The sequence below is a fragment of the Propithecus coquereli genome, unplaced genomic scaffold (assembly GCF_000956105.1).
Source record: "Propithecus coquereli isolate 6110/MARCELLA unplaced genomic scaffold, Pcoq_1.0 Scaffold172, whole genome shotgun sequence".
Lineage (NCBI taxonomy): Eukaryota > Metazoa > Chordata > Mammalia > Primates > Indriidae > Propithecus > Propithecus coquereli.
In genome coordinates, this window is record NW_012141858.1 from 3,650,349 (window position 1) to 3,673,010 (window position 22,662).

Consider the following 22,662-nt stretch of genomic DNA (forward strand, 5'->3'; position numbering starts at 1 on the left):
CACTGCAGGATGTTTAACAGCATCCTGGCCTTTGCTCATTAGATGTCAGTAGCAACCCCCAAATGTGACAGTGAAAAATGTTTCCAGACATTGCCAAATTCCTGGGGGGCAAATATCTCCTGGTTGAGAACTACTGATCTAAATGAATCTAATCTGATGATAAATCAAATGAAGACCTTTTATTATCTGAAGTATAGAGCCAACTTTTTTCCCTTAGAGTAGGAGCTTACAAAAGTATAGATAATTGAAATTTACAGATCCACTACATTTATTTTTATTTCTAGTTTGAGCCATACATAAAAACCTTTCCATGTTATTACAAAGAATATTGAGTTTTCTGGATTGTCTCTTGTTTTCTTGGTTTCTTGTTCATGCTCTGCTAGTGTTAGTGAAGAGTAAAATAGCCAAGTATAAAAGCAAACTAGAGCAAGAAGATTCATAAGTTAGGTAATAACTCTTGAATAATGAGCATTGAGTATACTCGCTTATGAAACAACAGCATTGCCATTTACTCAGGACACTGAAATGTCTACCTTTTTTGGGCTAAAATGATAGTTTTTGATGTATCTAACATAATTTTGACGAAACTGTTAAATCTTGCTTATTTACTGATAAAACTGGGATGCTCACAGGTACATGGAGGAGTTTGTATGAAATATCAAAGAATGGGCATTAGGTACATCATTAGGAAATGCCTAATTGGCATCAGTTAATCTTAAAATTTCAGCAAAATATTAAGAGTAATTAAGATAGTATTTTATGATTTAAATGTCTTTCTCTTTTCTGTTTGTATAGTTGATCAGATGTTTTGGGAGGTTATGCAGTTGAGGAAAGAGATGTCATTGGCAAAGCTGGGATATTTCAAAGAGGAACTCTGATGCTCTCCGTGGGACCATGCATGAACCTCCCTGAATAACTGAAAAATAGCTGAATATTTTTATGGTTACTTGATATTTCCAAGGAGTGGGCCCAAGACTTTATCCCTTTTGCAAATTACTCTAAGAAGCACTATGATTTCTTTAAACTGACTTACACTGTGTGTGCTTATTCTTTAGTTGAACACACTAAGAATTACAGGTGTACTAGTGATTGTAATTTATAGTTGCAAAAAGAAAACAAATAAATGTTAGATTGAATGTGTGTGTGTGTTTTCTAGCTCTGACGTGGCATTTAGGGTCAGCAGAATGTATTAAATAGTAATTTTCAAATTGCACAGCAGCTTCCTTGTAAGAGGCAAGGAAGAAGGCTGGGTGGACAGGACTCAACTTCCGTGCTTTCCATCACTAGAATTGTTCCATTTTTGTCTGTTTTGTATATTGGGCTTCAAAAAAGATTTTATTTGAAGAATGACTTCTGCTAAAAAGTTTGAAAGTTAATGTTTTAATCATTGTGCTCCTTGTAATTTAAAGAATCCCTTTATTATGGTGATTTGTTAAATATAACAGATAGAAGGCAGTCACAGTTTATCCCAGGGATATATTCTTGAACGTCTTGATGCAACATATTGAGCACTACAATGGCATTGGAGGGATATAAAGATAAACGAGATTGATGTGTGTCAAGGAGATTCGAAAGGATGTGGTTGAAAGAATGGTATACGCTGATGATAGAACCACTTGATTTGTAAGTTCCAAATTGTAAAACTGACTCATGGGGAGAAACTATTTTTTTTTTTAAATTTCAAAGTATTATGGGGGTACAGATGTTTTTGGTTACACGGATCGCTTTTGTAATGCTTGAGTCAGGGTTATAAGTGTGCTTGTCACCCAGATAGTGTTCATTGTACCCATTAGGCAGGTTTTTGCCCAGCCCCTCCTCTGCCTCTCCCCTGTTTGATTTCCATTGAGTTATACTGGGGAGAAACTATTTACTAAAATTATTTATAAAAGCAAAGAGGTTCATGGTAGAAATAAGTGTAGAAAAACAAAAAGAGGAAATGAGAAACCACTTCAGTATCTCCATCTAGAGAAAGCTACTGATAATATTTTTGGAAAATACCCTTTCAGCTTTCAGATATTTTCTACCTATATATGCATATTTCTGAAACAAAAAGACTTTCTTGCTTTTTTAAAAAATAATTTTTCCCCTGCTGATAAACCTACACATCCTTATCACTGTATGTTGATTATGGAATTTTAACATAATTTAACTAATTGTGTTTGGAGATTACGTTATTTTCAGTATTTTTTCATACTATAATGCTGTGATGAGTATCCTTATGTGTACTTCTTTGAACACTGTTGGATTATTTCCTAGAAGTAAAATTGTTGAGCCATGTACATGGATTTTACAATGTTTGATCTGCATTGCTAGATTGACCTCTAGAAAAGTCGAACCAATTTATGTTGACAGCAGTAGTATGTGAGAGAGCTGGTTTTCTGAGGATGACTTTTTTCAGTCCTGTTCAGAGGTTTGGTCAACCTTACCTGTAGAATACTCAGCCATGAAGCTGGATGGGAGCCCACAGACAAAAGGACATTTGAATATGGTATGGTAAAACCCATCATTACTATGCCCAGCTCAAGAATCTGAAATTGAACCTGAGAAAAAGTTTGAATCTGGAATTTAATGTCCTGGTAAAGTTATCCTAATGTGAGGGCATGATAAAAATATTCTGAAGACTTTTAGAAGATTTTCCACACAAAGAAACAAATTAAAAATACTTTTAGAGAAAGTATTAAAAAAGAGAAGTCCAGAGATAACTCTGGACTTAAAAGAGATAACTGAGATTTGAAAGAAAGATAGCCATATACTTAGGGAAAGCTTGTTGCTGACTGAGAGTTAAAATGAGAACTAAAGACAATAAAGAACACAGTGTATGTCCATAATAATCCAGAACTAAAATTCTTTACAGTACCAACACAATGGCAGTGGGCAGAGACCAGAGAGCGTGAGGATATATTAGAGTTCATATTGTTAGAGGGAAAATAGAGATATTTATTAAAAGTGAGACATACAAAAAGATGACCAAGTAGAAAAATAGTGTGACATGGAAATAAAAAAGGTGAAATGGTGTAAGATGACAAGATAGACTCGTCAGTTTATTTTGTGAAAAGATAGTCAAATTGGATTAAAAATGTACTTATACATAAAGCATAAAGTCATGGAAAGTTTGAAAATAAAGGAAGGAAAAAAGATATCAGGAAAATACCAGAAGAAAACTGGTGTGGATTAAGACAAAAAACATTAGGGATTGTTGATAAAGGGCTGATAACAAGAATCTATTTAGAACGTAAGAAAATCAACAAGAAAAAAATCAACCCCATCAATAAATGGGCAAAGGACATGAACAGAAATTTTTCAAAGGAAGACAGACTAAGGGCCAGCAAACATGTAAAACAGTACTCAACATCTCTAATCATTAGGGAAATGCAAATCAAAACTACAATGAGGTATCACCTAACTCCAGTGACAATGGCCCTTATCGAAAGTCCCAAAATAACAAATGCTGGCGTGGATGTGGAGAGATTGGAACACTCTTACACTGCTGGTGGGACTGCAAATTAGTACAAACCCTGTGGAAAGTAATTTGGAGATACCTCCAAGAGCTAAAAATAGAAATACCATTTGATCCAGCAATCCCATTACTAGCCATCTATCCAAAGGAAAAAAAGACATTCTATAATAAAGACATCTGCACTTGAATGTTTATAGCAGCACAATTCACAATTGCAAAGTTGTGGAAACAACCCAAGTGCCCATCAATACATGAGTGGATTAATAAAATGTAGTATATGTATACCATGGAATACTACTCAACTATAAAAAACAACGCTGATCTAGCACCTGTTTGATTATCCTGGATAGAGATTGAGCCCATCCTTTGAAGCAAGGTATCACAAGGATGGGAAAACATGCACCACAGGTACTCGCCATCACATTGGTACTAACCAACCAACACTAAGGGGTTCACATGGTAGTAATACTGGGTGCCAGTTGGGGTGCGGGGCGGAGAGTAAACCCACAACTAATGGAAGCGGAACACACTTTATGGGGGAGGGACACACTTGTAGCCCTGGTTTGGGTGGGGCAAAATTTCATGTAACCAAAATGTTTGTACCCCCATAATATCCTGAATAAATTAAAAAATCCCAAATGCCCTATAAAATAAATGCTGAATAAATAAAAACAAAACAAAAAAAAAATAGGGATTGAGATGGGCACTACATAATGCTAAAAATCGGATTCACTAAGAAGACAGTAAAAAAATTGAAAATAATAGAAATAAATTTAAAAATTCTAAGGGCTGAATAATGAATATTAAACCTTACAAGATGCAAAGAAAGTTATGCTTAAGGGAAATTTTATAACATTTAGGTCCTTAAATTTTTAAAATGAGTTAAGTGTCCAATTAAAGAAGGTACATAGTAAAATGCAATAAAGGTAAAGTTGAAGGAGATAAGAGCAGGAATAAATAGAAAACAAATTAATAGACTACAAAGCTATTAGTTGACTCTTTGAAAAGATTAGCAAAATAGACAAAAATTTCTGGCAAGTTTATCATGGAGGAAAAAACACAGATAACCAATATTGGGAATGAAAATGGTTATGTCACCACAGATGCTGCAGATATTAGATAAAAATATTATAAACAACGTGCCAATAAACTTGAAAATTTAGGCAAAATGGAAAAAATCCTAGAAAAAGTTTCGATTAAGAAGAAAGCAGAAACCTGAACAGTACTATATTTTACTATTAAAAGAAGTTAAAAAATTTTTCCACAAAGAAAAAACCAGGCTTAGATGGTTTTACCAAATTTTAAAGTATTGATTATGCTAATATATAAATTTTTTGAGAGAATAGAGTAAGATATCTCCTACATCAACACCAATATAACCTTGATAGTAAAATCAGATAGGGACAATGCAAGAAAGGAAAATTATAGGTCCATTCTAGTCATTAACATATATGCAAAAGCAAACTGAATCTAACACACTGGCCAAGTGGCATTTATCCTAGGAATGCAAAGATGGTATATTAGAAAATTTATAAATCTCATTTGCTGCATTTGTAGAATAAAGGTGAAAAATCATCTGATTAATAGATGCAGAAAAACATTTGATAAAATCAATACCTATTAATAGTAACAGCTCTTAGTAATCTATAAATGGAAGAATACTTTTCAACCTCATAAGGAAATTTACAAAAATCCTATAATACTACCATCCTAAGGGGGAGGAAATATTAGAAGCACACTCATTAACATTAATGAGACAGGATGATCACTGTCTTCACTTTTTATATGGCCTCGTAACAGAAGTGTTATCCAGTGCAGTAAGATGAGAAAAATGAAAGTATAATGATTGGAAAGGAGAGAGTAAAACTATCATTATTTGCAGATGATGTGATTATCTACATAGAAAATCCAAAAAAGTCTTCCATCAAATTATTAGAGTTTAGTAAGGTGTTTAAATATAGAATCAATATACAATTGTGAATTGTACTTCTAATACACCAGCCACAATTAGAAAATAGAACTTTTAAAAAGACACCAAACCTTTGTAAAAATAATTCTAAAGTGCCTAGTAATAAATCTAAGCAAATATGTGCCAGACTTGTGTACAGAAAGTTATAAAACTTTGCTAAAGACGTTAAGGAGGATTAGAGTGACTATGTTCATGAGTAGAAAGGCAATATTTTAAAAAGTATCAGTTCTCTCCAAGTTGATCTGTATATAGATTTAGTGCATCTCTAAACTAGGTCCCAACGTTTCTCCTGGAATTGATAGACTGATTTAGGAATTTATGTGGCAAAGTATGAAGAATGACCAAGGCATTTTTGGAGAAAAGAAAGGAGGGGGAACTTATCCTTCTCGAAGATCTTTTTATTAGGCTGAAGTATTTAAGAGAATATGGTGTTAGTGCAAGAATAGAGAAAACGGTCCATCAAGCTGAATAGAGAGCTCCAAAGCAGATACACACGAGTGTAAATTTCATATTGACAGGCTCAATGGTACAACTATTTATTCAATGCAGCCAAGAAAAAAGAGAAGGGAACATAGAAAATTAGATGTCTTCCTCATACCATGCACAAAAAAACTTTTTAAGATATCCTTAAACTTTAGAAGTTGTGATGGAAAATACAGCTGAATTTATAGGTAAAAATGTAGATAAAATATATTTAGAAAATGTAGGTGAACATCTTCCTCATCCTGTTTACTTTAAGAGCTTAAATGGGAAGCAGAAAGAAACCATAAAAGTTAACTAAGCATGAAAGAAAATAAGTTGTGCTGTGCTATAAATTCTCAATTTAGAACTTCTGTTCATCAAAAGACATATTAAAGAAAGCCAAACTAACACACTATGAGAAGATATTTGCAACACTTAAAACTAATAATAGATTATATAAAGAATATGTGCAGAAATTCTACAAACCACCAAGAAAAGAACAACCTCACAGAAAAATGAACAAATGACTGAAACAGGTCCTCCGCAAAATTGGAAGTGTGTATGGGCCGATAAACATATTAAGAGGTTTTCATCTCTGTTAATAATCGGGAAAACGCAAAGCAAGACCACAATGACATGTTTAAATTCATTCAATTGGCAAAAATTAAGAAACCCAACAAAGTCAAGTTTTGGGGAAGATTTCAATCAATAAGACCTCTCACACAATGCTGATGGGAGTGTTAATTGGTACACTTACCATGAAAATCCATTTGAAAATTTGAATATTTGTATACCCAGCCATGGCCCAGTGATTTCACTTTTTGGTATACACTCAAGAAAAATACTTGCACAAAATGCTCCAGAACACATGTATAAGAATGTTCTGGAATAATCCAAATGTCTTTCTATAGGAGGGTGTGGTGTGTTCACATAATGGACAGCAAAATGAACACTACCTACTTAAACGTAGCACAGTAACAACATAGATGGAGTGAAATAGCAACTCCAAAAACTACATGTGATGATACTTTTCCCATAAAGTTCAAAAACTACTAAAACTGAACAGCTGTTTAGGCATTCATATATATGTGAGAAAACTATTTTTTAAAAAGCACAAGGTAGTAATAAAGTTCAAGATAGTGATTATTTCTGGGTGTGGGAAAGGTAGGGAGAGAGAGAGGAGCGAAGCAAATATATGAGTATTTTATTGTTCATGTTCTTGTCCCTGGTTGGGTGATGGGCTCACAGGTGTTCATTGGTCATTTAAAGTAAATACAGGCTGGGTGTGGTGGCTCACGTCTGTAATCCTGGCGCTTTGGGAGGCCAGAGCAGGAGGATCGCTTGAGGCCAGGAGTTCGAGACCAGCCTGGGCAACAAAGTGAGTCCCCATCTCTACCAAAAGTAAAAAAAATTAGGTGAATGTGGTGATATGCACCTGTAGTCCTAGCTACGAAGGGCTGTGGGCTGAGGTAGGAGGATAACTTGAGCTCAGAAGTTTGAGGTTGCAGTGAGCTATGGTTGTGTCACTGAACTCCAGCTTTGGCAACAGAGTAAGACCCTGTCTCTAAAAATCAAACAAAAAAGTAAATACATGAGCTGAGTGTGGTGGGATGTGCCTGTAGTCCCGGCTACTTGGGAGGCTGAGGTGGGAGGATTGCTTGAGCCCAGGAGTTAAGGCTGTAGTGTGCTATGATTGCACCCATGAATAGCCACTGCATTCCAGCCTGGACAGCATAGTGAGACTCTGTATCTAAAACATTTTTTACTTTTTTAAAAAAGTAAATACACTAATGAAGAAAAAGTCATGCATGGAACATTTGTGGTATGTTCTAGAGCAAGCATTATGATTAGCTCAATTATATGCACCTGCATTCCAAAACAAAAAAAGATGGCAAGATTGTTGGTGAATTGTATTTGAGAGAGGAAAGGAAAATTAGGTCTGAATCCTAGGCTTTTGGCTTGAGCTATTGTTGTAATTTATTAAGATGAGGAAATTTATGGTGGGAGCTAATTTGGATATGTGTGATACAGAGACAAACATTCATTGTTTGGCACATCAAGTGTGAGATGCCCATTAAGCATCAAAGTGGTGGTGTTAAGTAGGTATTAGATATACAAGTCTAAATTCAGTAAGGTCAGGCCAGGAGATAAATTAGTAAGCAGTTAGCCATGGGATCAGATGAGAGCTTTAGGGATACTTTGGAGACAGAAGTACAGTGCTGAGCCCCGAGTTACTGTGACAGAGAAGAAAAAGCCTGCAAAGACTAAGGAAGAACTTTAGGAATAGCAAGGCAACAGAGAGTAAGAAATAGTGTGCTGGTTATTTTCAGGAGAGGCTGATTAATAGATACAGGTACACACTTAGATAGAAAAAATAAGACCTGGTGTTCCATAGATCAGCACGGTGACTACTTAACATTAATCAATTGTACATTTCAAAATAGCTAGAAGAGAATAATTTGAATGTTCCTAGTGTAAAGAAAAGATAAATATTTAAGGTGATGAATATCCCAATTATCCTGATTTGAGTATGTGAATGTATCAAATTATCATATGTACCCCCAAAACATGTACATGTAATTTAAAAAATGAAAAAAATTTATGTTCAGGACAGTATTTCTAGACAGAATTTAATTGCCAAGATTACCAATTCTGAAAACGAGAAAGACTTTAGGACAAGTGTTTATAAATAGGTTCAGAGCTGGGACGAGAGCCCGGCCTAACGGAGAGAGCTCTGGATTGGGAGTCGCTCAGGAGACCTGCGTTCTGGTCCAGGCTTGGCTCCCGAAAGACTGGGAGGTCAGGCAGGTCACCACTCCTCTCCGGCCTCCTCAGTGAAGGCTGAATCAAGCGTTCCTCATGGTCTCTCCCCGCTCTAAGGCGGTTCACAGCCTCTGACTAAGCATCTGCACTGGAAGAAAGAGATTTGGTTTCTGAACTCAGGTCTTGGCCTTCAAAAGAACTTGCGACCACTGGCCTACCCACTCGCCACCAGCACCGCCAAATGCATCGTGTGTTTTCGTTCTGTGCATGCAGTCTACAACAGGTCTTTTATTCAGAGGCTTTTGTTTGCAAAGGTTTTCTTTGTTGCATTTTTCCCTAGATAAAATGTTTTTTTCCATAAGACACAATGTTTAAAACAAACAAACCAAAAAAAACGTTCAAAGCAGTATGAATTTGTATTTATGTCTCCATTTTGTTCATAGAAAGCCATGCAATTACCATCTCAATAGACAACTAAGTTTCTTGTCTTTGTTATGTAGACAGATAAAGACCCAGTAGTGTCTATAATTTTTGTGTAGAACTTCTAGGAATAGGGAATTCCCTCCCACTAAATTCGTTTGTTCTTTCATTCATTCACATATGTTTGAATGTGTGCCAGGTGCTACTTTAGGTGCAGATACAGCATTGAGCGAGACAGGTAGGGTCCCAGTGCTCATGAAGCTCTCAGGCTAGTGAGAAATGGGTGACAAACACAAATTCTAAAACATGGGCCAAGGGCTCTACTATAGGTACTTAAAATGGGGAAATGGGCTAGGGAGGGAATGGATGACTACTTCAGATTGGGTGGTCAGGAAGGCTGCATTTTAGGAGGTGATGTTTTACACTGGGCTCTGAAAGGGCCCCGTCTTGTGAAGAGGAGAGAGCAGAGAGAGCATTCTAAGGCTAGCACAGAGCCCTCAAGGAAGAAACAGACTTGGCATATTTAAAAAATGGCGAGGAGTGTAGTTGGTGGTGGGAGGGATGGTAAGAAAAGAGAGGCAGGCAGGGGGCAGACCAAGAGATCTTTGTAAGCCACGGTTGGGGATTTAGTTTGCTGTGACAGCTCTGGTCACAACTTTGCAGTGTCCTTTGGCAGCTCATTCTCAGCTCTGCCTTTAAATACTGGAATCCCCACAGTTTTGCCCAGGCCCCCTTCTCTTTATTTAAATATTCTTTATATCATTCCATCTACACCCTTGGTTTTAAAAACTAAATAACAATTGCCTATAAGCTACATCCCCACCCCTGGCATATCCCTTCCTTGGCTTCAGACTCTTATACCTGTTTGGCTACTTAGCCCTCCACTTGGATTTCGAACGGACATCACCAACCTAACACGGCTGAACTCTTATCCAGTTGCTCAAGCAAAATTCTAGGGCTTATTCTTGGTTCCTTTATTTCCACCACCATTGCCCCAATCCAATCCATCAGCAAATTCCATCAACTGTCCAAAACGTATCTTAAATCTGTCTACTTCCCTCCATGTTCACTACTACTGTTCCATCCAAGCCATTATCCTCTTTCACCTGGACTCCTGCAATAACCTCTTATTTGGTGTCCTTGCACCCGCTCCTGCCCTCCTACAATCGCTGACACAGCAGCCAAAGTGATCTTTTTAAAATAAAAATCAGGTAATGTCACTTCCCTGCTTAAAGCCCTGTAGTGGCTTCCCATTGCACTTAGGAAAAAAATCCAAACTCCACAGAAAATCTTCAAGTTTTCACATTGGTAGTTGTTAACAGGGAAATAACAATAAAAATCAGCTTTAAAAAAATTCACGAAAATTAGAGAGAGAGAGAGAAGGAGAGAATACCACAGAAAATGCACAAACTTTCCAAACTATGGAGAAGAATAGGAACCCTTCCTAAAGGTAGCTTTGCAAGGACGCACAACTTCACAACTTCACAACTTTACTCCAGAAGTAACTCTAGAGTAAACTGTGTGTGAGCGCTAGACCCTGGAGCTGTAGGTCTCAGGGACAGTCTCGAGAGGCAGACAAGGTTCCTGTCACCACATCCCCAACTGTAACCATACCCCATAGCAACTCAGCTTTTATCTATGAGAGTTCTCTGGGAAATGTAAATACCAAAACAAACCCAAACTACCACTCGGTTAGAATGAATCTCCACTGAATCTGTGCAAAACGAGGACATCAAGACAACTAGCAAATGTAAGGAGATGTAAGGACCATAATCAAGGAAATATGGGTAATATTTGTTATTCACTGACAGGAAGAAATTTCCACCTATTAATGAATTTCACTTGCCACCAGCTGGAATGTACTCTCAGCTGAGTGCTCTGGACTCCATTAATATAGATATATTTTCCAGTCCTCCCAACAACTTCCTCTTCAATTCTCTTGACTTTCCTCAGACCCCGTTGGTGGTTATACGTCAGCCTAGTCTAACGCTGAAGTCGCATCTTGAGGCCCGCAGGCTCAGGTGTGCTTTCACATGTGTGCTATTTGTCCTGGACAACGTTTTCACTTATTTTTCTGCTTGTTTGTTTTGTTTTTAAACGAATTAGTTGGAGACATTTAAAAATGAAGAGATTTAAAATTAAAATTTGCATTTCAAGCTTCTGTTTTAAAACTGGCCGCTTTGACAACACTGAGCCGGAGTTCTTGAAGGAGAACACTTGGATGAAGCTGAGCGCCTCCGCCTCCTGGGTGGCTGCACCCTTTGGCAAAGCATGCACTCCCTGGCTTGCTCTCTGCCCCACTACCCCCGATTGTCTCCTTGACACCACGGCTAAGGGGCAATTGTCAGTCCTCAATATGGCTTTTGCTTATTGTGACCCATTTTACTCACCTACATGCTGGCCTTGAAGTGTTTGAGCTTGGGAACCTAATTCTAACCTTAGCGTCTCAGACCATTAAATGAAATCTAATTTCTTTCTCCGTGATGTTTCCTGTCACTCATTACTCTGCTGCTGAGAACATGAAGTCTCTGGGTGAACTGTTGGGCAGGATCCAGAATCATCATTTGGCAGTGGTTTATAGTACGATAACTTACAATGGCCTCCAGAAAACTTGGCTGGGAGCTGCCCTTGGAGTCTAGGCTCAGCCAGAGGCTACGTGTTTTAGGCATACAAATCCTTCAAAAAATCACTTTGACTTCGTCCTTGCTCCCAATATCCAGTTAGTAGCCAGTTGTTGGTTCTACGTTGTCTTACTTCAGGCTTTATTACTGCCTACCTGGATTCTTGCAGTAGCTTCTTAATTCTTCCATTAATATCTTTGGTTGCTGCCCTAGACAACGCATTTGAACACAGCTATCTTTCTGAGTTTTAGATGTAATTATATCATGCTCCGTGCCCATCCAAATAGAAACCATTAATGGATACACTTAAAATAAATATGCACGGAATCAAATTACATTCAAAATCTACCACCATTCGGTAGTTAATAGAATGGTCCTTGTCAGAGGCTGGGCAGGGTAGTGGGAGCGGGGATAAAGAGGAGTTGGTGAATGGCACAAAAACACAGTTACAGAGAAGGAATAAGAGCCTGTGCTCAGTAGCACAATAAGACGATTATAGTTAATTTATTGTGTATTTCAAAATAACTAAAGGGGGAGATTTGGAATGTTCCTAATACAAAGAAATGATTAATGTTTGAGGGAACGGATATTCCAGTTACCCAGATTTGATCATTACGCATTGTATGCTTGTATCAAAACATCATGTGTATCCCATACAATTGCACAACTATTATGTATCCATAAAAATAAAAATTAAAAAATCTACCACCATCCTTCTTTCCAACGTCCTCCCTCGCTGTACCAGGTACGGTCTCTACCTTGGCTCTCTCGCCGCCACGCCATTGCTCATGTTTAGAAAGACATACCTATTGTTTGTATCTTGAAACTCCTGTTCTTTGTGGCACCTTTCCAGATCCTCCCAGGTTAAATTACTCTTTCCTTTCTCTGTTCTCTTGAGACGTTTTCCCCAGCTCTTATCAGTCTGCCTTGAATTATAGTAACTTGGGTTTTTCTCATGCCCTAGATTTGAGCTTATGGAGAGCAGGGACTATTATTTACTCATCTTTTTATTTCCTGCACCCAGCAGTTGGCTTCACACAGTTGATTTGAAACAAATTGAAAATTCATTTATTTAAGCAACTTGATGACTTGTCCTTACGGATCTGGGGCTCAATGTGACCTTCAAAAGAAGCTCCTAAACCTCCTTTTATTTGTCTAAGCTAACATTAGTTTGTTCATTTTCAAGGAACACTATATACATGTGAAATTTTAAAAATACTTGTTTGGAAGTATACCGCATCACCTATATTAATTCTAACAATGAAACAATAGACAAATTCAGAAAGTTAGACATCCTACAAGACAATAGGCCTAGACTGTAAAAAAAAAGGTCAAAATCTTAAAAAGCAAACAGACCGATCAAAATGATGAGGGAACTGTTTTGTATTTTAAAAAGACATAACCAAAGGCAGTGCATGAACATTCACTGGATCCTTAATCAGAAAAAAAAGTCATAAAAGATATTTTGGGGAATGGTAGAAATTATATATGAGATGATAGTATTAAATTAATGTTACATTTCTTTGGAGTAATAGTGATACTGTGTGAGAGAATGGCCTCATTGTTAGGGGACATGCACCGGGTTATTTAGAGGTGAACATGTCAAGATGTCAGCAACTTATTTTCAAATGGCTCAAGCAAAGAAATGATGTGTTTATATTCAGACAAGAAAAGAATAAGATAATAATGATTGCTAAGTCTAGATGAAGAGTATATGGGTATTTCGTGGTACAATTCTTTCAATTTTTCTTTAGCTTCATAATTTTTTTCAAAATAAAAAGTTGGGAAAAAGAGAAAAGGAAGGGGCCGAAAGGTTAGTTTAATTTCTTAATTGTATTTTTCTTAGTCTGTTATTAAATAAACTATAGCTGAACAGTGAAAACAAAACATTTATTTGGGTATGACTTTACATTTAGGAGAGAGACCAGCTAGTAGTGAACCGTATACTTAGTTATAAGGATTATTAAATTGGTAATGCTGTTTGTTGCTTTTAGAGGGATTTCTCATACTTTATGGTTTATACTTTGAAATAAAATAAACTTTGGAAGAAGTAGACTAGGTGTGTGTTGAGGAATGTAAGTTTTTACTGTAAGTTTGGAAATATTTAACCAATCCTGACTTTTCATTATCACAAGACTTTTTAAATTACCTGCTCTTCTAGGTATCAATAAAAGTGATTATATTGATTTGCCCCCTTTTTCTAGGTTTAAAAAAATAACTGTAGCTTTGCTTGGTGATGGCTCAATGGATCTGGTTGATAAAGGTGGAGATATAAATATATTGGTGTAAAAGGACAAGTAAGAGATAAGACTATGTATTTATTGCCCATTTATGTAATTATGTGTGTCGCTAAGGACAAAGGTCCTTAAAACAAAGACGGAAGGCAGAGTAGAAACAGTTCCCTACATGAAGATAGATGGATTTGCTACCACTTCCCCCTTCATGATTTTTTTCCTCTGCACAGTTGCATATCCTTCTGGTGTTATAATCACTTTGAGAACTTAACCATCTTTCTGGGCACTGCTTGATGGCGGAAGATATGCTTTGCTCCAGTAAAAAGAAAATGAAGATTTTTCAAGAACATTCATAGGCTTCGAGTCGAGAGGACAGCACTTACTTGCTGAGGTCTGATAACCCTCGTTTCATGAGGAAACGGTACCAGGACCACAGCACCATGGATGTGGTGGGTGAAAACGAGGCTCTGCAGCAGTTCTTTGAAGGTAAGAGGACAGTTTCCAACACGCAGTTGCTGCTTCGGAGAAATGCTCACTGTTGTTGTTTCGCCTTTTCTGAATTCGCTTTAACTCCGTCTTGAAAGGAATGCTATCATACTTAGATAACTCTCCTGAAACTGGAAGCGGAGGTTTATTTGCTACATTGGTAGCAAAAATCAATAGTGTGGATAATGATTTAACAAAGTACAGGATTTCCATCTTACAGCTTGGTTGTTAAAAGAATCAAGGAGTCAGCATATTTGTGTTACTATTTCTTGTCCCTGTCCTGTGCTAGATTTTATTCCTTCTAAGTCCCTATGTTTTAAAAAATTATAGATGTATCTTATCTCTAAAATTATTGAATATAGCACAAGAAAAATGTGAGATTTTACTTAAAACATTTTGTTTTCTTAATATAATTAAAAACGAAACAGCCTAAAACAGCAAAGGGACACCACTCCATGCCCATGTTTTTGTTTTTCACAATGCTTTAAAAATGTGTAACTGAACTATGACCTGTTTTTGAACTTGAATATCTTTTTCCCAACGGAGAGGTATGCTACAGGCCATGGTTACACAGGTTTTCTTCCTTCTAAAAACCTAAAATGGCAGTACAGCTCCGCACTCATACGAAGTATGGATTGATTTGACTGAATTGGCTTGACAGTCTAATGGCGGGTTTATTGAAAATGTTGGTAAGGACTTGTTCTCTTGTGGCGCCTTTCAGGTGTGTCACTAGGGACTCCATATCAGTGTGGCTTCAGTTCCTAGGCAGTCAGCCATGCTCAGATTCCATGTCAAGGGAAATGTGACCGTAGCTTTCATGCATTTCAAGGTATTTCCTCGGAGAAAGTATGAGAAGAATTGAGGGCAGACCTGCTTATTTGCAGAATCCAGAGGGCAGTCAGCAGCATGTTGAGAAAGTGCTTTTGGTATTTCTTGTGCTTTATAAGTTCCTGACAAATAATAGATGTTTAAAACTTGAGTGGAATGAATTGACTACTAAACAGTGCCAAACACCAAAGAGTGACAGGTCAGACCAAAGAATTAGTGAGATTCTAGGTCACTATTGGGAAGAACCAACACAATGGGATGGTTTCCGTGGCTTGGATTTTGCCAGCAGTGGTGAGGAGGAACATAAGATGGAGAGAATGATCACATTATCTCGGGCCTCTGATCTATCCCATTAAGTGTGTCTCTGGCAGTGGCCAAGTTGGTATTGTCTACCTGGGTCATGCTTGGCACATAATAGACACACCAACACTGCTTGGTTGTTACTGCCTGATTTTATATCGTGTGCAATTTTCATTTGAGCAGTAGGTAGCAAGCTGCAAGCTATAGTTGCATCTGGCAAATATTTGGCACCTACTCTGTACCAAGTTCAGCCACCACCTCCTTTAAATGGGAGCTCGTAGGGCTTTGAAGCCTTTCCTTTAGATTTTAATGATTTCCTTTCTCTGGACCTTTTCAAACCGTCCTAGGATTGAGGACAGCAAAACTAAATACGACATTCTAATGAGGAGGGCCAGTGGTGCATGTCATGCTCCTGTTAATACGTCACTGTTTCTAACCAAATACAATCTCCTATAAAACGATCAAGGTCTGAAAATCAAAAACAGTTTGGCAACTTTTAAATCATCCCAAAGCTATTTTTTTCCCCATTTCCTCACACTCTATATGCTAAGATACTAAGCCCTAAATAATGTATTTTTCCTTACAAACATTTTTGTGTTAAAAAGTGTCGGGATTGACAATGTCATCTTGAATTAAATGGCATTGACTGTCAAAGCTCCTGATAACCTTAGTTTTTATTTTAAATTTTCAAATATGGCTAAATCTTTATGGTGTGTCTCAGAAAAATAAGGGTAGCTGGTAATTCTTATTCTAATTCAAATCCCCTGTCTGCCACTGATGCTGTACATAGGTCTGTTAGCTAACCCAGAAGAGGTGGGTCAGGAACTCTAGGGATCTCAACAACCTCTGGAAACTCAGATACCGTGTGAAATGTTTGGCTTTTTCAGTGAAACTGGTACAACTGCAAGAGAAAGGTTGTCAGAAGAGAGGTGCGTTACTTTATTTATAATAACTAAAAATTGGTTGCAACCTAAATTTCTAATAGTGGTGGATTAGATAATTATGGTTCTTCTATATTATAGAATATTTTGTAGCTATTAAAAATGATGATGACAAGGAAAAGTGTTGATAATATTAAGGGAAAAAGTGGATTACAACTTGGAATTTATAACACAACTATATATATGTAGATACCTTTCTAGAATGTTTATTAATAAAACTAATTTTAAAGCAGTTAATATATTTGCATACATGCACACACAAATGCATAGAGAAAAACTGAATGAATATGCATTAAGTATTAATAGTAGCTACCTCTGAGTGGTAGGATTATGAGGATTTTTTTATAGTTTATTATCTAAGTGCTTCATAATTGGAATGTATAATGTTATAATCAGAAAGAAGTTTATCTTAAGTAAAGGAGAATGGGTTTAATTCAGCAAAATGCTTCTGCTTAAGATCCAGGTGTCAAGAAAAATTGTAAAAGACTTTGATGCAGATTAAAAGGATAACTGGATATCTTACATAGAAAACTATGCCCAGATGACACCATGCTGAGCTATTGGATTCTATGGGGTTTGCACCTTTCATTGTGTTAGAGCTATTTTAAAATTCTATAAATTGCAAATAATTAATATCAATGCAAATAATTTTTGTCTATAGATATGCAAATGAATTATATCTTAGGGGATCAATAGTTTCAGTAAAAGCCAGTTTTGCATTTATATCTATCTCTCTATTTCTCTATCTATCTATATCTGCTGTTTGAATTCTCCTTTGAAATAGTTGTAACAACTTCCTGGTCCATTCATTAAGTAGTTACATAAAATTTTTGACATGCATTCATATTATATTTGTATGAGAGTCATAATTTTATCTTTAAAATCTATAACCTTTAACATTTGCAAAGTTTTAAGTTAGTTAACTTGGAAACATTGTCAATTTCACAAGTTTGAACTAGATTAATAACAACACTTATCGAGTGTTTACCATGTGCCAAGCACTGTGCTCTTCATCTTTACATCACGTCATTTAATTCTTACAATAACCCTCTGGATAAAAAGAAATAAAAAAACAAAGTACAGTACATCTCATTCCTCATTTTCTTTCAGTTATCTTTGATAGTTGTAAATTTAGATTTTTAATTTGTTTCCCTAAAAAAAAAAATAGGTGTTTTTTTTTTTGGACTACCTTGATATCAGAGGACTCATCCTTTGTTTCCAAGCTTTTTAGAATAGTTTGTTAAAACTGATTTGAAAGAATATTGTTCATTATATTTAACCCCTAAAGTGCAAATGTTTTGAACTGGTGAGAAGCTATTTACTCATCCTCTTCATAATATCCTGACACAGGTTTTCAAATGCTTATTGGCTTAGCATGAAAGCAAAGAGGAGATTCCTGCCCAGATTGAGCAGAGTGGGGAAAACTACATACTCAGAGTAGATCACAAGTCAAAACACAAGAAGGAAACTGGCAGATTGAAACTCTGGCCCACTTGTTAATGTTTGTGGGGGCAGCTCCTAGAACCCGTGGAAGGGCAGGAACCACCAGGAAGCTTCTGAGCTCCATGAGGAAGAACAGTCCATTCAGGCAGCTGCTGTCAAACAAGCTTCAATCATTTTCTGTTCCTGTCTCTCTGCTTAAGATGTAAATTCTCCAAGTAGCTATTATCAGAAGAAGGCAGTAGGGATGCAGGGAAGGCAAAAACATCGGCTGTTCACGAGCTGTCCAGGAATACCATGGCAGTGCCCAGTGTTCAGGAAAGTGGAGAAAATGTTGAAGGCTCTGAAGCAGGAAAGCAGTGCCTGAAGTGCCCAACCCAGATGGGATTAATCTAGAAAGGCTTCCAGGGAGGTTAAGCAGAATTGTTGAGGAGAAGACAGATGCAGCTTGGAAAAAGTGCCTCTATGGTATTGGTATATAGTAGGCACTTAGTGATATTTATAGAATGAATAAATGAAAGAACAGTGCAAAAGATTATTCCATTCAACAGTTATTGAATTCTAACTAGGTTTGGGGCACCAAGCACGTTAAAATGTATGAAGAAGGATAAGCATTCTGCCCAGTAGCAGAATGATCCAGTGAGTGGAACAGACAGAGGCAGTTGAGGCAAAGTGTTGCCAGTTGATGCAAAGCCTCAGATGCCATTATTACCAGAGATAATATGATAAATGTCTTAAGTGGTCCCTGTGTATTACTTCTTCAAAATGCGAAACCCACTCTGATAAGCTGATGTTTCTGAAATCCTGAGAGAAGAACCAGAGGCTCTGAACAGCTGCATGCAGTGCAGAGGACAGAGGCTGCCAGTGCCAGGGCTGGCCCTGGGCGAGGCTGGCTTGCAGGTAAAGAGTATCTCTGGCCTCAGGCCGGTCTCTTAGTTCTCTGTCTTTCTTTGGGACCACAGCTTTCTCACTTTCTTAGACAACTGGTGCCTTTATGCTCTCTTACTTCTGTCCCAATAAAATCTGAGCTTGCACAGAAGGAGCAAACGGCAAATGATCTAACACTGCCTTACACCTCTACGGAGTCTCGTATTCCAAGTGCTCTCGTAGAACATTGAATCTGTTTTGGTCAAATGAAGCAGAAAGGTTACCTTCTCCAAGGGCAGGTTTGGTTAATCTCTAATGGTGGAATATTAGACATCGTTTTGCATCCAGCATCTCTGAAATTATCCCACAGAGGCAGGAGCTCATTGTTTATCTGTGAGGCAGCCTCTGCTTCTGTGTGGACTTTCCAGGAGATTGGGAACTGAACACATTAAGGGCAGGAAGAACCAGCCAGATCATGCAAGCAATTTAGGATCACCTGAATATTTCTATCTGCTGTTGACAGGTGGTTAGAGACTATGTTTCCTTGGCATGAAGAATCCAGAACAAAGAGGCTGTTGGCTTGGTGCCACCAAGAAGAAATATTTTTCTTTTTTCATGTTTGGATCCCCAAGGCGAAGGCCATTTAATTAAAATTTAAAGTGTGCCATAACGGGATCAGAGCTGACCTTGGTCACCTGTGCACAAGCTGCATTTGCAACCTACTGGGTTTATTGCCATCTTCGGGGAGCTCTGGAGCAAAATCACCCCAACAAACCCTCCTGAGAGGAGGCTCCTCTCACCTTCTCTGGTGTTATTGATGTTGTTATCTTTTCAACTTTGAAGTTAGAACTGGGTTTCTGGAAGACTCTGCAATCTCTTGGAAGTTAAACATTCAATACAGGGGCAATTTTGGAAAATATAGATAACCTGAAAGAAGATAGTTATCACTAGTAATTTCACTATTGAGTGGTTACTATGTTCAGTTTGGTGTTGATCTTGTGTGTTTTTTAAAACAAAAAATGGGATTATACTATTTGTACTCTTCAGTAAAAGAATTTTTCACAAAACACAGAGTGAACATCTCCTATCATTAGTTATTCATCTCCAGCAGGAGTCAGTAAACTATGGACCACAGGCCAAATCTGGGCTGCAGCCTGCTTTTGCAAATAAAGTTTTATTGGAATGCACCTATTCATTTACGTATCATCAATGGCTGCTTTGATGCTGTGATGGCAGAGTTGCAACGGAGACCATATGGCCTGCGAAACCTAAAATATTTACTATCCGGCTGTTTACAGAAAATGTTTGTCAACCCCGGATCTGCAACCTAATTAACAATAATACTAACCGTTATTTGTCAGCACTTATCACGTACTGAGTATAGGACAGTACTCAGGACCATGGCTTCTGAGTCAGTGATCTTGGTGTGAATCCCGGCTCTGTCATTGATTGCCTCCAGGACTGTGGATAACTAGACCTCTGCAGGCCTTAGTTTCCTGATTTGTAAAATGGGGATAATCATATTATTTAAAAATGTGGTTGTGAAGCACTATGCCTGGCATAGAGAGGCCAATAATCGTTAGTTGTTATTATTCTCATTGTTATTAATACTTTCTTATCATCTTCTCCATTTAGCATCAAAGCAGCTCTGTGGGGGATTTTTATCCCTTCTTGAGAAACAAAAGCCCAACTGAGGTTAAGTAACTTGCTCAAGGGTCATCCAGATAGTAAGTGGCTACAAGGCCATCACTTACTGCTTCCCTTGTTTGTTCAAATCAGCCAATTGTTGAAGTCAAAATAAAAATGTAGAGACTAATCTCTAAATGTAATGTTTTATTTGGGAAGAAAAAATTACAGTTTGGGGAATTTACACAGACTGAGTGGTCTTCGGTATGTCCGAAGAACAAAGAGGAGGTTGGAGGTTTTATGAAAAAGAGAAATGTTATGTATCGCCCTTTGAGAAAGTTCACTGGCACCAGTAAAGTCTGGGGCTGGCAAGTGCTGATTGGTGAGTGACGGCAGTGGGCGGAGCTAGTCTTTGAGCCACAGCGGGCTGTTTTAGTAGCGGTTAGATAAAACTAACCGTTATATCAGGTTATAGCAGGCAGTTTTAGCGACCAGGCTTGCAGAGAATTACATTCTTGGAGCAATGTTATGTTCCCTGAGTGCTTTCTCCCTCTGGGGTCTCGACACGCTTTTAGTTGCGTATGATAAGAAAGACCCAATTTGTAATGATCAACTTTCATACAATCAAAAAATATTTGAGTGTCTGTCGTTAGTTACTGTCCTGACTGTCAGGGATTTACTGATGAACAAGCAGAGGCCTTGCCCTATAGCGGCTCCTTTTCTAGCTGAAGGCAGAAGACAATACGGAGGTAGATAAAAAAGATAATTTCAAAGTTATTAATTATGAAGAAAATAAAACCAGGTGATGGTGCAGAGACAGTCTGATGAAGGGAGGGAGAGTGAATTACTTGAGCTAAGGCAATCAGGAAGGATTTTAAGCTGGAAGGCAAGAGGACTTATGGACCAATGGGATGTGGGGATGAGGAATAAAGAGGAATCAGTTAAGGATGATGCCTAGGTGTTGGCGTCAACAATTCATGGATGGTGGTACCGTGCATTTAGATGTGGAAGACAGCAAGGAAATTTTGTGTGTGTTTGTGTGTGTGTGTGTGATTATGAGTTCACTTGGGACATTTTACATTTGCGATATCTTTTAGACAATCAAATAGAAATGATGAGGAGGCAGTTGGTTATCGAATCTGAAACCAAGGAAGGGGTTGGGGCTGCTTATGTCAATCTGGGAGTCACCAGCAAATAAATGGTGTTTAAAGTCCCCGAGACTAGATGAGACTACCAAGAAAGTAATATAGAGAGAGGAAAGGACCCCAGTAACATTTAGGGATCCAAGTAAGAGCAACTAGCAAAGGAATATTAAGTGAGGCAGGAGGAAAACTAGGAGAGTGTGGTGTTAAACTAGGAAAGAAAAGTGTTTCAAGAAGACATATGGCCAAATGTTCCAAATGTTTCTGAAATACCAGTTAATTGACCATAGAATCTGGGGAAAAGAAGGTTGTGTGTGACCTTGACAAGTGTTTCCCTGCAGTGAAGGAGAAAGCCTGGTTGATGGGGTTGAAGAGAGAATGGAAGGTTAGGGGCTAGAATTGATAATGCTTTTGAGAAGCTTTGCTGTTCCAGGAACAGAAAAATGGCTGGAGGGGTGCAGAGGCAAGAGAGTTTTTATTCTACAATTTGTTTGGTTTTGAATTTAGTGCAGGAGATGCAAAATCATGGTTTGCTGATGGAAATGATTCAGTATAGAGGAATAAATGCATGATGCAGAAGAGACGGAGGGATAATTGTGGGGGGGAACCTTGAGAAGGTGGGCAAGGATGGGACCCAGAGCACCCAGAGAGGGTGTGTCCTTAGGTGGCAGGAACACACATGTACTCTGTCGTAATACAAAAAAGGTGGAGTATCTGGAACAGATGGCGGTGGTTTGGTGAATATGTCAGGGTGGGAACCTGAGATAGATTACTTCTCTTTACCTGTGACGTGTGAGGTGCCCTCTTTACCTGTGATGTGTGAGGGAGCAGGTGGTGGGAGTGTGGTAGGGGATTGTTTGAGGACTGGAAGAGGGAGAGTAAGTTATGAAGTTATCTTAGCGAGCATATTAGCTTCCTAGGGCTGCCATAACTAATTACCACAGACTTGGTGAGTTAAGACAACAGAAATCTATCCTCTCATGGGTCTGGAGGCCAGAAGTCTGAAATCAAGATGCTGGCGGGGCTGTGCTAACTCTGAAGGCTCTAGAAGTGGATCTGTTCCACGCCTCTCTCCTGGCTTCTGCGGGTGGCTGGCAACCCTTGGT

The 22,662-nt window shown here is 38.0% G+C and overlaps 2 protein-coding genes across 2 annotated transcripts in view; both read left to right on the plus strand.

The window, feature by feature from the left end:
• RAB3IP (RAB3A interacting protein) overlaps positions 1-1,106 on the plus strand; it is a 113,161-nt gene extending 112,055 nt beyond the window's left edge. Inside the window, exon 9 of the mRNA XM_012642017.1 lies at positions 796-1,106. Coding sequence (XP_012497471.1) covers positions 796-878 — 83 coding nt within the window. The 3' untranslated portion in view covers positions 879-1,106. The remainder of the gene's footprint in view (positions 1-795) is intronic.
• Positions 1,107-14,174: 13,068 nt separating this feature from the next.
• The window catches only part of MYRFL (myelin regulatory factor-like), a 145,427-nt gene continuing 136,939 nt past the window's right edge, over positions 14,175-22,662 (plus strand). The window contains exon 1 of the mRNA XM_012642037.1: positions 14,175-14,412. Within this exon, the coding sequence (XP_012497491.1) occupies positions 14,337-14,412 (76 nt within the window). The 5' untranslated portion in view covers positions 14,175-14,336. The remainder of the gene's footprint in view (positions 14,413-22,662) is intronic.